Here is a 15,779-nt window from a genome sequence, read left to right as displayed (position 1 = left end):
TGTGTGCCAGTGGAAGCTACATGTGGAATAACCTAAGCTGCGAATTTGTAATGTGGTAGTTATTTTGCAGTAATTTGCTGTGTAGACTTCTCAAGTGCATAAAGGTTTAGCATGTCCTGTTATAAAAGCACTGATGACTGAGGGATCGTAGGGGAGATAGATCTTCTCTTAAGTTCACAATTCAAGGTTAGGCACCTACATTAGGCACCTAAACAACACAAGAGGGAGTTACTTGCCTCAGAATCCACCGATTAGCGGAAAGGTGCCTGTCTCAGCCCATTTGTGTCATCCCTGCCCTTTCCCTGCTGAATGCTCCAGCTGCTGGGCTTCAAAATCAACCTTCCCCCTCCTTACCTTCTTATGACCCAATGATTCTTGAATTTTTAGCCTCACCATATCACAGCACTGGTGGGGTGAGTGAAGAGGACTTGTTCTCCTTCCCTTTTCAATAGTCTCAGGCCTTGTCATGGGAAATGCAAAATATGGATCATGAATAACTTTTTTTTGGCTGAGGAGAGTATTTAACTCATGTTCTCCTGAATACACTGCCTGGCTGTAGCTGCTGGGGTTAAAAATGGGCATCCACTTGAATGTTCTTGAATGGCAGGAGGCGCAGCTGCAGGGCTTTGCTTTCATCTTGGTGCTGTTGGCTGCACAGTCTGAGGGTCACTAGGTGCACCCCAGCCAGGTCTGTGCCTTGGGACATTATGGCAAGGGATGACAAGTCTGTGAATCCAAAATGGGCTTTGATTTTGGTTGCTCAGCTTAGTCAAACTGGCAGTACCTCAGGGCACAGGCAATGATAGAGTTTTTAGGGAGCTTTTGGTGAAAGTTTGGGAACCTATGAACTCTAACGTGGCTTGGTCTCTTGAGCTTGATTATCTACATTTCAATTATCTGCACATTAGGCATGTATTAGGGAAATTTTGACCTAACAAACAGCTTACAGACCTGTTTTTTGTTATGGCTGTCCAATTGCTTGCAGACTGAACAGAGAAGATTCTTGTCAGAAAATTTTTACTCTGGAGTAATTCAGTAATTGTAAGTGCATTTTTCAGGATAATGCAGCAAAATAACATTTACTTCAAGATAACATGTTTAGGGTAGCATAAATTTTTTCCTGAGCATAAAATTGATACTTTCCACCAAGAGGGAAAAGGAAAGGAGAAGCAGCAGTAGATAAAATTTCACTAAAACTTAATCTGCTTGTATAGAAGCCCTCCACAAATCTAGAAGTGTTGGGATTCCTGAGTACTTGGGATTACTTGGTACTGAAGTCACTTGTGTGCATCCAGTCCCCTCTTAGAACTGGCTGATTTCCTTTACGTGAATGATAGCGTAACTCTGTGGCAGAAGACAATTGCTCCTCTGCACTGGGGAGAGGTTTGATGGTTAGATGATGTTAATGTGTCAGGAATACCCTGTGTTCCTCTTGCTCCTGCCGTAGTAACTTCATGCTTAAAATACATAAATGAACCAAGAAACATGCCTTCTCCAACTGTGATAAAGTATGCTAGATCTCTTCCTCCTTGAATGGTTTACTTAGTAAAAAGAAATAAAGACTGTGGTAAAAAATACCCTACATATTTGATCCCCGGTAACAATGTGAGGACAGAAAGTACCATGCTCTTCTGATCATCTTCTACTTTCCTATGTGTAGAAATGAATGGGGAATATTTTTTTCTCCAGAGAAAAGAAGAAGAAAAATGATGACACAAGTCTTCATGGAAGTGGATTATTCTGTGTATTAGCCATAGATAAAAAGAAAAAAAAAAAAAAGAAGTTCTAAGCCATTAAAGAGTTTAATGAATTTAAAGCAATATTGATATAAAAACTGGAATCCTCACGATGAACTTTTGGCTCAGAGGGAGTAGGTTAGTTTCTATTAGTTTCTCAATACAAGCAGTGCAATGAATTAATTCTTAGTTTCAGAAAATTTGAAGTAAAAAGCAGTGCTCCTAACAGCAGCAAGACATTTTATCACCACAAGACTCACAGGTGGACAAGAACTTACCAGCTGGCTGAGATAGATGTGAGACAACAATTGCCCAGAGATGCATGAATTAAGTGTGTGCCTCTGTAGCTGTTAATGCTGCTTCCATCCTCATTTCAAACAGTTTCCACTGTAGGATAGAATGGAAAAGCTGTGAAAGTAAAGGGACAGTGAGTTCCCCATCTGAGGTGAGTTACACCTACTGCTCAATAACTTTTAGCTATGCGCTCTCAAGAATAACTACTCAGCATTGAAAGTGACTTTGAAATTTCTTAATACTGAAAGATTTTCAAAACTGGTTAGGCCTTTTTATAGATCTGCAAAGAAAAAAGAGATTTGCACAACATGTTTGTGGAAGAAATACTTGGAAGAAATATCTACTGTGTAATTTACATAATGCTGTTACCACATCAAGGCTGGGTAAAACCTTACTCAGTGGAAGAGTTGGTGAAGAGTGTTTCTGAGGATATGACAGCCTCAAAAAAAGACTAATCACATAATAGTATTATTTAAATTTAACATGGAATATTGTCAGAGGAAGAGTCATACACATCCACTGACATTGCTATGGCAGTTCTGAAAAGATCTGTTATGAAGTCTGTGGACAAAATGGAAACATAATAGTAAGACTGAAATTATACTTAGTCCAAATAAAGTAATACCATTAGCGCAGGAAGGTTTGTGGAAGTTTAGGAGGGGGTTGTTTTTTAACATTTTTCAAAGGATTTTCTTTTATTTTGGGAGGAAAGGGAAAGAGAATTAAAGTTTTTGCTATTGCAGTCAATGTCCTTGTCACTGCTTAGTCAATGCTAAAGAGCCATTTTATAAACTAGAATGGGCTTTCTAAAAAATGAAATATGGTAAGAAATTGTGTAGATAAGCACACACACAGCTATAGCTCTATGTAAGAAATCCATATGGGTCAGTATAATACTATACAACAAATTCCTGCCCATCACCTCCTCTTATCCTTACCATTATGCAAACATAATACGTATTGAAATTCCCATAGAAGTGTGACACCAAATCCTGCTAAAAGATGCTAAAAAGAAATCCCACTTTCCTATGGTATTATGTTCTTCTAGAGATCTTCTATGTTCTTCTGTATAAATAAGAACCTGGGGAGCAAAAAAACAGAATTACTTCTATGTCGTTTTGGACATTAGAGTACTTTATCTGCTGGCAGCTGCTGGGACTGACTGGGCAGTGATGTAATCCAGTAGTCTTTTATCCTTGTATTTGTCTTGCTTTGGTTTATTTCTGTCTAGTCCTTGCTTTTCAGGATCTTTATGTTATTCCTCACAGTTGAAATAAAGGCCTTTTTGCTATTCAAGGGTAAATGCCAACTTTTTACATTTGTGGAATTTTTGCATCCAAGGTTCCACAAGTGTTGTTTAGCAGTGATTTTTTATGTCTGTACAGCCGATCTGATCCAAAGCCCAGAGAACCTACTTGTGATTTATTTATATACTTCAGCGGGCTTTGGATCAGAACTTATGATTGTGGCCTTTATGAGATGTATTATTCTTGTAGATAGGCTAGTACTGACAGAAGTTATTTTCCTAGGTGATAGCAACATAATAATGCATGTGTTTGGTAACAGGAAGAAGTGCCCCTGTGGTATAGCACCACAGGACTTTTCATGGAACTAAACAGACTGCTCATTAACAGTTAATGGCCCAGGAGGAAGGGGGGAAAGTGGGAAGAAAGGGAGGAAAGGAAGGAAGAAGGAAAGAGGGAAGGGGGGAAGTGGAGTGGGGGAAGGAGGGAGATCGTACCACAAGAGGAGAGAAAAGGAAACCATATTGATTTTCTCAGTGAAAGCCAATATCATTAGATCTGTTGATCTGTTGAGAAGCTGAGGAGGAGGAAATTACATGCTGTCTTTTAAAATTCATCATTGCATTTTGTTTCTATACTGAGTGCCTGGTTCTGCCACCCAAGATAATTTCTAAAACACAGCAGAGTCTACCTTGTAGTAATGAGGAGTGAAGAGCGAAGACTGTCGTAGTGCAATTCATTAGACTTAGATGGTGATCTGTACTCTGGGAAAAATGAGGTTTCTTGCTGTTGAAGATGGGTTTCGTTGTGCTTATCTCCTGGGACTACAGCAACTATCACTTATCAGACAGATGCTAAATGCTGCACTTGAAGTAGATTATTGCTTCCTCTTTGCTCCAGCTGATGGTCCTTTAAAGTGCATTTTTTTGGTCTGTTTAAAATCGGTGCAAGCTTTGAGTCTACACAATTTTGATCATATGCAGCCATTACATTTCTAATAGAATGGTACTTGCATGATATGGGGCAGAGGGAGATACCTCCATAAGCTTCATTTATGTCCATGTTCACCAATAGAAAGGTGCTATACATCCAGTTGTTCTCTGTGCAGTGGCTTTAAGTTTGGGAGTAAGCTTGACTTCCAGGAAGTACAGCTGAACTGTGATGGGGCTGTACCGTCTTGGAAAGCTGTGGCTTTTATTTTGCAAATCAGGGTGGCTTTAGAGGACAAAGCCTGCAATCGTCCCATTTTATTTGTCCTTCCTTGCTAGCGGTATGCCAAACAGCTCAAAACCAGGTGGGGAGTCCTCTTCTTGTGGAAGACCAAGCAGGCTTTTGACATTGCCATAACACAAATGGCAATGATATCTAGCCTGAAAATTCTGTGATATCTAGCATTAAAAAAGTGCAACTGTAGGATATATGAAATGAAGTCATAGGCCATGTTCCTCAGTGCCAGCCAAAAGCCATTGCCTATTTCTTAGTCTAAAAGTGAGTCAGCTCCATGTATTCCAGTTCTGTTTTCAACTCTGGTTATTTGTGATCTTGGAATGATCTTTGTCACTCAACAGTGTTGTGTTCAGTTTCATGATCTTAAGTATTACTAAAGGTAAAGGAAATCATTGCTACAATCTGAATTCCTCGGAGCAAGGTTTAGAAGTATTCAGGGCTTCCAATTAGGGCTTCACATATTGTCAAAAATGAAATAAAAGCAGGAGGAAAAATTTGTTTCTTTTTTACTGGACATTTTCCCATTTGGCACTGTACCAAATTTCCTTCCTTAATTCTTATTTGAAAAATATAGCTTAGATCTTAACATTACATTAATTATAAAAAATTACTTCGCAAGTTTTCATTGTATATTGTTACATGATTCTCTAGCAGCACTTATATGCAAATTCAGGAGCAAGAGGATGAGAATAATAGAAAAGAGGTATCTTAAAAGGTTGACTGAGTTTCTCCCATAATCCTTCTCCTAATCTAAACAGCTATCCCATTGAGTGCACTGCAAATGAGGCATCAGTGATAATATGTATTTCTCTGGCATAGAAGTGTTTGATTATATATTTTGTAACTAGCCTGCAATGGGCAGATTTATCAGGGAATGAAAGAAGGAGAAGAGGGACAGCAAACAGTTGCTATATTGAAAGAAAGCTGTCCATTGGCATTTAGCCTCCTACGCATTTTGCTCAGTAATTCACTTAGTCTGACTATGAATCATTATCAGACTGACTCCCGGGAAGAAAAATCACCAGCCAGCCACTGTATTAATAATACTGATTACAGTTTTCCGTTGTATCATCTCAACAACTGTAGTTTATTCTATCTGATTTTTTTTTTTTTCTGTAGAGGTAAAGTGAAAAAACAAAACATTTTTCTCATTCAATTGCTTTTTGATTATTATATTGACCAATGTCTCAGTGACTGTAGATTGAAGGAAGCATAAAGTTTATGTTCAAATAAATAAACAAAAGACAAAAGAAAGATCCAATAATCTGAACATAACAAAATGTTTCATCAGAATTTTCCTGACTCATCTTCTCAGTTAGATTTTAATAAGGGGTAAGTGGTCCAACACATTTTAGATGAGGAACAGAGAAGATTAACATACCAGAGTTCAGCTGAAGACAGGTTAGTGCTGTGCCATCTTTTAGGGTATTCTTCTCAGGAAAAGTCCATATTTATCTGTGTTTATAAAGTACATATTGTCTTTTTTGTGTGCACATACACACAATACACAGAATACAATGTAGGTAAGCTGATACTTAGATACAAAAATGACAAGGCACTAAACAAAATAATAGATCAGATGTTTTTGCTTGCCTGAATGCATCTAGTTGCGAAGCAACTGGATTTTTTTGTTGATTCTGTTTGCTTTATTTGAAATACTACACCCTACGGTAAGAAAATGTATTGCATTCATTTCTCTGTCACTGTATGTGTGCCGTGGGATAAATATACTTGGCTCCTGCTCATTTAAAAGCAAGTTACTTTATTAGTAATGAACTTTGAAGGTTTAAATGCTGTTAAAGTTTTTTTGGAGTGGCCATCCAGTTACTCTGTGGGCTGACTCTCTTTAACATAACCAGTATAATTTCATTTTTGAACACTTGACCTAGACATTGGCAAGAAATCCAGTCTTGGAAAACCCACAAGCAATTAAATCACTGAGACGGGCATAATAATTGGCTAAGCCCAAACTTGGAAGACAAAACTCCTTCTCTGTAGTTGTGACTCTGTCCTGACAAGTAATTTCACCCGTTAAAGTCTGGGCTTTTTCAATCTGAAAAATTTTCATAAACTTTATGAGACTGATCATGAACAGGCTGTGGGGATAATTGGGGCTTTTGGAGGGGAAAAACACAAACCCCGAAAATCCTTACAATGAAGATCAACATGAAATAAATGTTGTCTTCTACTCAGTAATATGTAAAACCTTCCAGTTTTTTGATGACCAAAATGTTTCCCTAGAATGCAGTGTGTAATGTCATGGCCTTTGTAATATGAGCTATGGTAACATTCACAAGATTAGTATTGGCAGTACTTCTCTCTTTGGGCCAGTAGTGCACTCATCCAGAATGTGAATTGAAATCGTTCTTCTGCCTTGGAGGTTTAGAGACTGCATTGTGCAACTTTTGGTAATAAGCTAAATGCCATAGCCATTAATCGTATGAAGCATCCTGAGGTTTGTTGATCTCCATCTCCTCTGTTCATCCAGTTCGGATGCATTATCTAAATAGTGAAGCAGAAATAAAGAGGAAAAAAAAAAGAATAGCTGTGGTGTTCAGAGCAGTATTGATTGGACATCTAAATTTAAACTTTGTCACAGTATAAGTACCCACATCTTTTCATGGTCTTATTTCTGATTTCTCATATCTTAGATAAAATGTGTTTGCTCTAAAAAAAAAACCTTGAAATCACTTAACACTTCAAAGTGGTAAGTCAATAACATTTTTGATAATCCATTATTAACAGTCCACACAGAGGGGATATCCTTCATCTCCTGTATGTGTCCAATCTATATTTATAAAAGTAATGATATCATTGTGAAAGAAAAAGCTGATGAAAAATGGAGAGGAAGAAATTAAGTAGAGGTAAAGAATCCATCTCTCTTTTCTGCTGTCTTTCATCTATAACATAAACCCTAGGGTTCACATCAGTTTAAATCATGAAATTATAAATGAGGTAGGAGCAACGGAAAACCTGAATCAGACCTATGGTTATTTCCGTACTACCCATTATTGCCAGTTTGAGAAGCAGTGTTCATACTCTGTAACTGGTTAGGGTCTAAAACTTACATGGTCTTATATTGTATCCCTATTTCTATCTAACCGTAGATATCTAGCGGTGATGATGTTAACCTCCCTGTGTTTCAGAGCTTATGCTTGTGAAGAAAGTACGGCTTCTTCACCGATATTTAAAGCATTTCTTTTTCTGTAACTGTCATTAAAGCTAGAGCTTCTTATAAGTTCCTGAGGGGGCACATGCTAGGATTATGCCCATTCACGAGAAACACGATCCTAATAAGAGCTAAGAATACAAACTCAGTGATGTCAAACCAACAGTTACTGAAGTGCCAGGAATTAGAATTTTCCAAGTAAAACATATCTTCTCACTATTGCAACTTTCTGACATCGTTATTAATCCTGTAAAGCCCAAAGCGTTATTTTTAAGGTCGTATTTCTTCAGAAACTACATCCATATTCAGTACGAAGAAGAAATGCAGAGTATTTGTTTCAACAATTCATTTGTTTCATGAATTGTTCCCATTCATTGGATTTGAGGTTTACATTTTCAGTTCTTTATGTATATTTTCCATTGATTTTAAAAGATATTTTCCATTTTTCGTAAATTGTATATTACATTCAGCCAGTACTGATACGTGGTGATAAACAGCAGTACTCATAGTGAAGGTTTACAGCCCAGCAGACACGCACGTAGTAGTGTGTGAGCACGCTGAGAAACCCCTCTCCTGGCAAGTTGCTGGGAGGACCACAGCCCACCCAGTTTCACAGTTTGTCTTCAGCCCTGCTCACTCTTTCTGCTTGCGTAGGATACCGACACACAGAGAGTTGTTTGACAGATGCCTCTCTTTCAAGTATTTTTACAAAAGACAGAAGTGCAGTAACACCTTGTAGGCCAGATCTTCTGAAGACAGCAGCAGATAGAAGTGGAGGACGAAACGAGAATTGGATGCTTGTTGCAGGGATGGGAGCACTGGGGCTAAGGATGAGGAGCAGAGTTAGGTACGAACATTTCCTAGAAAGAAAGGGTAGGAAAATTTTCTTTGGACGTTCTGCCCTGGGCAAGAGTGGTAAAGGTTATGGTATAGGCAGTCTTCCATTATCTTGTAATCTGCTGTGTTCAGGCTCATTTTCATTCATTGTGAATTGTGAGTTACTTCTTCAGAGCTGACAGCTTTGACAAACATTGCTTCCTCTGTGCACTCTTTGAGATATATCATGCACATTTTTATTCTCCTCAGATTTCCAAAAGCACAGTTTGGGAGAATTCATTTTCAAAGCTCAGTTTCAACAATATTTTTCAAAATGGCTGGCACTGCTTTGATTTATGATTTCCATCATAACACCTACCGTAAAACAATCTGCTCTTGTTTAAAAACATTTGGTTCTTTCGCTTTTACTTTGGCTTTCTGCAAGTCATGTAAACTGCAGCAGTTTCACCACCTGCTGCCTACACTGGCTGCATTTACGTTAATGCTTTCGTTCAGAGCGGGAATGGACTTCTGAAGCAAACCTTCTGGCTGCTCCCCACTTGCCATGCTTTGATTCGCAAGGTAGAGTTGTCTCACAGAGTGTGACATGATATTAAACAGGAGATGTGTGGCAGAAACATACCTAAATAATTTCTAATGCATACATAATGCATACCTAATGCATACCTAATGCACTTCAGCAGCTGATGGGCATTCAGCCCATGGGACCAGACAGAGCTAGGTGAGGTAAAAACCTGAAAGACACATGGTATGAACATCTGGTCCTCAAATGTTTCTGAGGACCCAACTGTTTCACTCTATAAATCCACTCGTATTGGTCTGCACTACTTGCTAATATAGACACAACCATTATTTGCTCCAACATTTGCAGGATTTATGCATAAACATATATTTTGCGGCTCAGATATAATTTGGATCATCATGACTGAACTCCAGTTCCTTCTGGAATTCCCCATGTTCCTGCCCCCGACCGGAGCCTGCCATTGATTTCCTGTACATTTCGTTCCATAGCTTTTGATCACTGCTACAACTTCTCAGTAGTTACGCAGGTGTGATTTTCCTCTTGACGTGCAAAAGGTACACAGATCTTGTTCCTCGTTGCTGAGCTTAATATCAGTTTTACCTTACAAAGAGGGCTTCCACATTGCCTGTGTTTCTCAGTGCCGAGATCACTTGTACTTCTGCAATTGTAAGCAATAACGGTGTCCTTTGCTTATGTAGCTTTTTCAGCTACACCAGCTGCTGGACCACAAAGAATAAAACTGATTAAAAGTTGTCAAATACCTATTCAGATTTGCCAGCAGGAGCATTGATTTGGAGCATTCAGTTAATTTGGCGTAGCTGGAAGTCTTATCTCTTGTCCTCTGCAGCCATGAAATACTTTTCATTTATCCTTGGTGGATTTCAGGCTAGCATTCATACAGATTGGATAGATATTTTTCTTTTTGTCAACCAGAGAGTAGCTGAAACAGTATTTGCAGCTTTTTCGTACATAATATGTATGAAATGCTTCTTACCATGACTATTGGTGAGTGTATGGCAATATGTAATTACATGAAAATCATTGTTCTAAAACTTTCTTTGGGGCATAAAGATTCATAGGTGCTGTAAGATTTCAGTAAGGTGTAAACAACAAAGTTCTTTATGAAAGTACCCAAAAGTACACTGGTGGGAGGGAGAAAAGAGTAGTATTTTTAGTAATTTCTAATGTCAGTGGTGAAAAGAGCAGAATAAGGGAAATGCGTGTTGGGAAAAGATTCATGATGATGTTCTGAAGGCGAGACTGCAGGTGAGCAATGGGGGTGGGTATGTCAGTGGAAAGAGAAAAGAGATTTCTACTGCCTTGGGGCGACAGCAGGAGCCTGGAAGTCTTGGGCTCTGGCAAAAGGAAGGAGCAAAAGAAACAGAGCATGGAGCAGGGAGCGCAGCCTAACTCTGAGGGACGGCCATGGGCAGCCAGCCCGGCTCAAACTGGCAGAGACTTTCGAAGAGTCAGGGAGGGCTCTAAAGAGCTTGCTGCAGCTTGGAAAATCACCAAGCTGGCTGAAAGCAGACCTGGAAACAAGGGCCTGTCTGCAAGGATGCACAGGGCAAGCCGAGAATTGTTCTTTCTGTCCTGTCTGACCCTGTTTGGAGGCTCTTCTGTTTAAAAGTTAATGATTCTAATTTATATTTAAATAAAATTGGCTTTCTTCATTTTAAAAGCCTTCAATATTTGTTAGAAAATTCACTATAGAAGTTCTGAGCAGATTAATCTCCAAGTTTTGGTTGACTTGGGCTCAGAATTTCTTAAGAGAGGCTTTTGAGAGAGAAGGTGAAATATTAGCCACTCTTTTCCTATGAAAAGCACATTAGAAATCAAGATATTGCATTATTTGCCCAGGTGATAAACTATAACTGACAGCTGATGTCCAGGACAAATGTGACTTGAGGAGGAGCTGGATGCTTACCCCTTGTGCCATTCCCAAGCAGACCACTGCTTGCTCGTTACAGGGCTCTAGTCCCCACCTGCAGGATATTCAGATTCATAACCCTGTGACTCAAACTCTGTTTGGTTTGCTTGGCTATTGTGCCTAACAGTTTCTTCTGTTGCTGTTTGCAAGAAGTAAATGGGTTTGTATACCATCTGACCTCCAGTAATTCTGATGCAGCAAGGTGATATTGGTAACTACTTGACCTGATACTTGTTGAATAATTTAGCTCAGGTTTGTTTCTAGGTAGCTAGCTCTCCAGGTGAGCATCTCATATTACTGCCTGTTGTCACGGTTACAGGAATGGCTGCATCTCTTCTCCCTTCTCTGAGTTTTCTGAGTGCAATATGAGGGCTGTCCTTGCCTGGGGTACAATACAGCAAATTTTCTGCTGACAGACTTGGATGTAGCGCAGCGGCTTGTAAATGAGCACTGGCTCACTTCAACATGTCTAATAGAATTCGAATGTGTGCGTTGGATGCACTAATATTAGCTCTTAACTACTAGTAAGTGGGAAGCTAGCTGAAGCAATTACATTTTCTTAGGTCTGTGCAGTCAACTCTTGGTTTTAATTAGCCCTTTGAAGTGTTACCAGAATTCCCTGTCAGGAGAAAATATTTATATGTATGCAAACACATAAACATACACAAAATATTGTATTATTTGTATTACTATATTATATAAACAAAAAATACTGTATTATTTATATTACTATGTTATATAAGTAAGATTCTCAGAGCAGCTGCTAACCCCTCACAGTGATCTGTAGAGTACTTGAGCATTTCTTATGGAAAATAATCAAGTCTTTGGTGAAGAACATGCTATCTCTGTCCATGTTGTCTGGGTCGGAACTGGCCACAGTGAAATGCCATGCAGCCCCTCTGCCCTGAGAAGGTGCCCTGCTGCAGCGCAGGACCTCCGGGCCGCCCTGGCCCACAGCTGCAAAGGGAGATGGCTGGGGTGTGCGCGCACGGCCCTCCCCGGGCACCGCCGGGCCATGCAGCCAGGCTCTCCGGCCAGAGCATCACTACCGTTTTTACTTTTTCAGGGCAGAATCTCTTTACCTTTTTCCCTCTGTGTAAGGACTTTTTAAAAGATCTTACTGCTTTTATTTATTTATTTAAAAATCTTATTGGATGGCTGACTTCATTGGGCAGAAGGAATGTTAATGACATTCGTATGATTAAAAGAGTTATTTGGAAAGGAGGGTTTTGGAGTAATTCCCAAATTTTTTTGAATGCCAGTTTTCTTTCACCTGAAAGCTTTTTCCCCCCCCCTGTTTTATTTATTATTTCTGTATATTGTGTGTGAGGGTTTTTTTGTTGTTTTCTGCTTTCCCTGGAGATTCATAAGCATATATGTATGATGTCTAAAATGGTCAAAATTTGACGTAACTGTTGAAGGTAGGATGGAATGGTAGGTGTGCTAAGTATTGCTACAGATGAGGCCTAAAAGAAGGGCAGGTACTCTGATCACAGATTGCCAACTGTGTTTTAACTTTCCCACATTAAAAAATATATGGATGCCAGTTTAGGTTTTAAATGTATTTACCCCAAATGTTTTGATTTCTAGGAACTTTGAACCAAAAGAACTGGGGAAAGAAATATTCAGCCTGCAATGGTGCCAAACAGTCTCCTATTAATATAGATGAAGATCTTACCCAAGTAAATGTGAATCTGAAGAAACTTAAATTCCATGGATGGGAAAAGGCAACTTTGGAAGATACTTTCATTCGCAACACTGGCAAAACAGGTAAAAAGTCAGTTTTCATGTTTGGAGTTGAATGAGGTCAGAAAAGTGATATAAGATGGACAATCAACCAAGGACTTTTAATGAAACATTTTCATTTCACTTTTCCTGGTGCATTCTGAGTTTATCCATTAAATAAAAAAAACAGGGGATGACAGTAGCCAAGCATAATAGAGAAATCACACAAATGAAAATTATGGGCACAGACAGATAGAGCCAAAGCAATCACATCATTACTATCATCCCATCATGAGCATCTCATTGAAACTAAACAATAATTTAGCATTTGTTATGAAATAATGATAATTATTGCTACATATCTAGAATCTGTAACAAGTATACAAAAATGATTTTTAAAAAGTATGAATAAATTACCTACTCATCTGGAAGCACTTCATGGATGAATTGTGGTTTCAAAAAACTCAGGATGGGATTCATCTCACCTACACATAGACACTTGCATCTGAACTACTCACTTAGATGACTTTTTATAGTCAAAGAAGAGAAACAGGTGCTTTTATGGTCCGATTTGTCTTACCTATCTCAGAAATGTATTTTAGAAAGAAGTGATTTATGCCTACAAGTGCCTGTTTCTCCCAGCTATAAAAGAAGCTTATGGTGGCATTTACATTGACAGACAAATTTTTTTGCAACCACTTACAAATCCAGGATAGAAGTAATTAAAAGCTGCTTGTTGAAACTACTGTTTCTTGTTTCAGGCATAGGTATGAAGGAAGGAATCTCTTAACTGTCTTTGATCTTCTATCAGTTCCAATGGGACCCCTACACCAGCCTTTTTTTTTTTTTTTTTATTTTATTTTTATTTTAGTGTCATTCTTCCTAATTTCCGTTCTTGCCCCCATCATATACTTCCTACATTCATACTATTCCACAAATCACTTAGTTCCCTCTTGCCCTACTAGCTGAGATAAATAGTGCATTTGTCTTTCAAGAGGTCCCTGAGGAAACATTCTTTAAAGTCCATAAAAGTGAACTGAGCCCTTCGTCATCTACAGCAATTCAGATATTATAAAAGGAACTGCTAAGCTCTGCACTTAAAAGTGTCTTCAAGGTTTTGAGGGAAGGAATGTAATGAAACTGAACTCCATTAGTGCTGTTTTAGTAAGAGGTCAAACAATTCACAATCACTGGAGGTGGGAAAGCCAAATGTGGGGCTTCAGGCTATTCCACCCTGCTCATTCCCTCCAGAAGACAAGTGCTCAGTCCCGTCTACAGTTGTGTACAGCTATGTCCAGCTGAAGACCTGACATCACCTTCTCCCATGGGAGACTGCTCCACAGCTAAGGGGTGTTACAGAGAGGACAGTCCTCCTAGGAACTGGCTAAAATGTTCTTTTCTTGTGTTTCCTCATGATTTGTATCTAGAATTATGATAATAAGGGCGGGGGGGTGTATTTTCCTTTTTGTTAAAAACACAGGTGCTTTCAGGAAACTATGTATTTTAGGAATTTCTTTTCTTAGGCAGTCAGATTGGTGGCTAAGCCAGTTTTCTGAGCTTTTTAGCAAAGTTCTGTGGCTAGTTTCAGACAACAGGAGACCAATATAATAGTGCACTTCATTAGATGACTACTTTATGAATTGCAGCATGAAATGAAACATATTTCTCCCTGCTAATAGTGAATTACCACACTTCTTACTTAGTTTAAATAACCAATTACCTGTCAAATTGCTTATGAAATATAGGGAAATAAGCATATCATATTTACCTTTTAGCACCTAATACCGAAATATGAGAGTCATAGATGCCTTGGCTGGCTTTTATATTGACACTCCTTTTTTCCCCTCTCTCTCTCTCTTTGTTTAGTGGAAATTAACCTGACAAATGATTATTATGTAAGTGGAGGTGGATTAGACACCATATTCAAAGCAAGCAAGATCACTTTTCATTGGGGAAAATGCAACGTGTCATCAGATGGATCAGAACATAGTTTAGAAGGACAAAAATTTCCTCTTGAGGTAAAGTACAGAATAGATTTTGACGATTTTGATGATTTGAAATTCTGCAAAAAGTAACACTGTTTACTAAATATCTTTGTTTATCTCTTGATTAAAGTCTATTTGCAAATACAATAATTCACTTAAATCCAAATTAATAATATTTAAATTATGTATTTTAGAAGGGCAGCGTAAGGCGTTATTCCATACTCTAGGTACTCTAGGTTAGCAAGTTATCTGGCTTACTGTTGTGCTCCTTGAAAGGATAACTCCTGCATACTTAGTGGTTTTCCATAAGAGATCGTTTTTAGATAGCCAACAGCTGATGAATTCCATTCTATATCTTCAGATAATCATGTGAGATAGATAAGAAATCCATATATTTGTAATTAAATTTATTGCTTGGACATTTTTTCTCAAAATGGGAATATAAATAACTGCGTTGATTAATTTTTTTTTTATTTTTTGTATATATAACATTTGAATATATTTCTATTTGCAGATGCAAATCTACTGCTATGATGCAGATCAATTTACAAATTTCGAAGAGGCAATTAAAGGAAATGGAAAGTTAAGAGCTTTATCAATTTTGTTTGAGGTAAACAAAGTATATCTTTGTGTCATTAAACAAGTTCTGAAACGTGGCAGATGCTCAAACTGAATGTAACTGGTTCCAATGTGTGATCACTGAGTTAAAAATTTGCATGTATCTTTCTAATTTATTCTTACAGAAAAGCAAATGGGCAAAATACGTTTGCTCTGCTTTAAGTCATCTATAATTTTGGTGGTAAACTGCAGCTTTCAATTTTTTTTTCGTGAAGCCTGTACTGTTAAAAAATGCAATTTCTTTTTAACAGATTGGACTAGAAGATAATCCGGATTATAATCCAATCATTAATGGAGTAGATAGTGTTAGTCGTTTCGGTAAGTCTGCCTCCATGCTTTATTGATTACTGATTAGACTAAATTCCATTTCAGTGTAATTATGAAACCTTAAAGACATCGGGGAGCACAGTTCCTAGAGCTCAGCATGTCTATTTTGTTAGAAACAACAAAAGTCATCTGATAGCCTAGAGAGCTGGGCAATCACCAACTGT

At 38.3% G+C, this 15,779-nt stretch overlaps 1 protein-coding gene across 3 annotated transcripts in view; it reads left to right on the top strand.

Annotated features, from left to right (window-relative positions):
- PTPRZ1 (protein tyrosine phosphatase receptor type Z1) overlaps positions 1–15,779 on the top strand; it is a 140,664-nt gene that overhangs the window by 63,748 nt on the left and 61,137 nt on the right. For all 3 annotated transcript variants that reach the window (XM_075146895.1, XM_075146886.1, XM_075146875.1), the window contains exons 3-6: positions 12,551–12,730; positions 14,552–14,703; positions 15,185–15,280; positions 15,540–15,606. In XM_075146895.1, coding sequence (XP_075002996.1) covers positions 12,551–12,730; positions 14,552–14,703; positions 15,185–15,280; positions 15,540–15,606 — 495 coding nt within the window. The remainder of the gene's footprint in view (positions 1–12,550; positions 12,731–14,551; positions 14,704–15,184; positions 15,281–15,539; positions 15,607–15,779) is intronic.

This window comes from Calonectris borealis, chromosome 1 (genome assembly GCF_964195595.1).
Source record: "Calonectris borealis chromosome 1, bCalBor7.hap1.2, whole genome shotgun sequence".
NCBI classification, from domain to species: Eukaryota; Metazoa; Chordata; class Aves; order Procellariiformes; family Procellariidae; genus Calonectris; species Calonectris borealis.
This window is presented reverse-complemented; position numbering and strand designations above follow the sequence as displayed.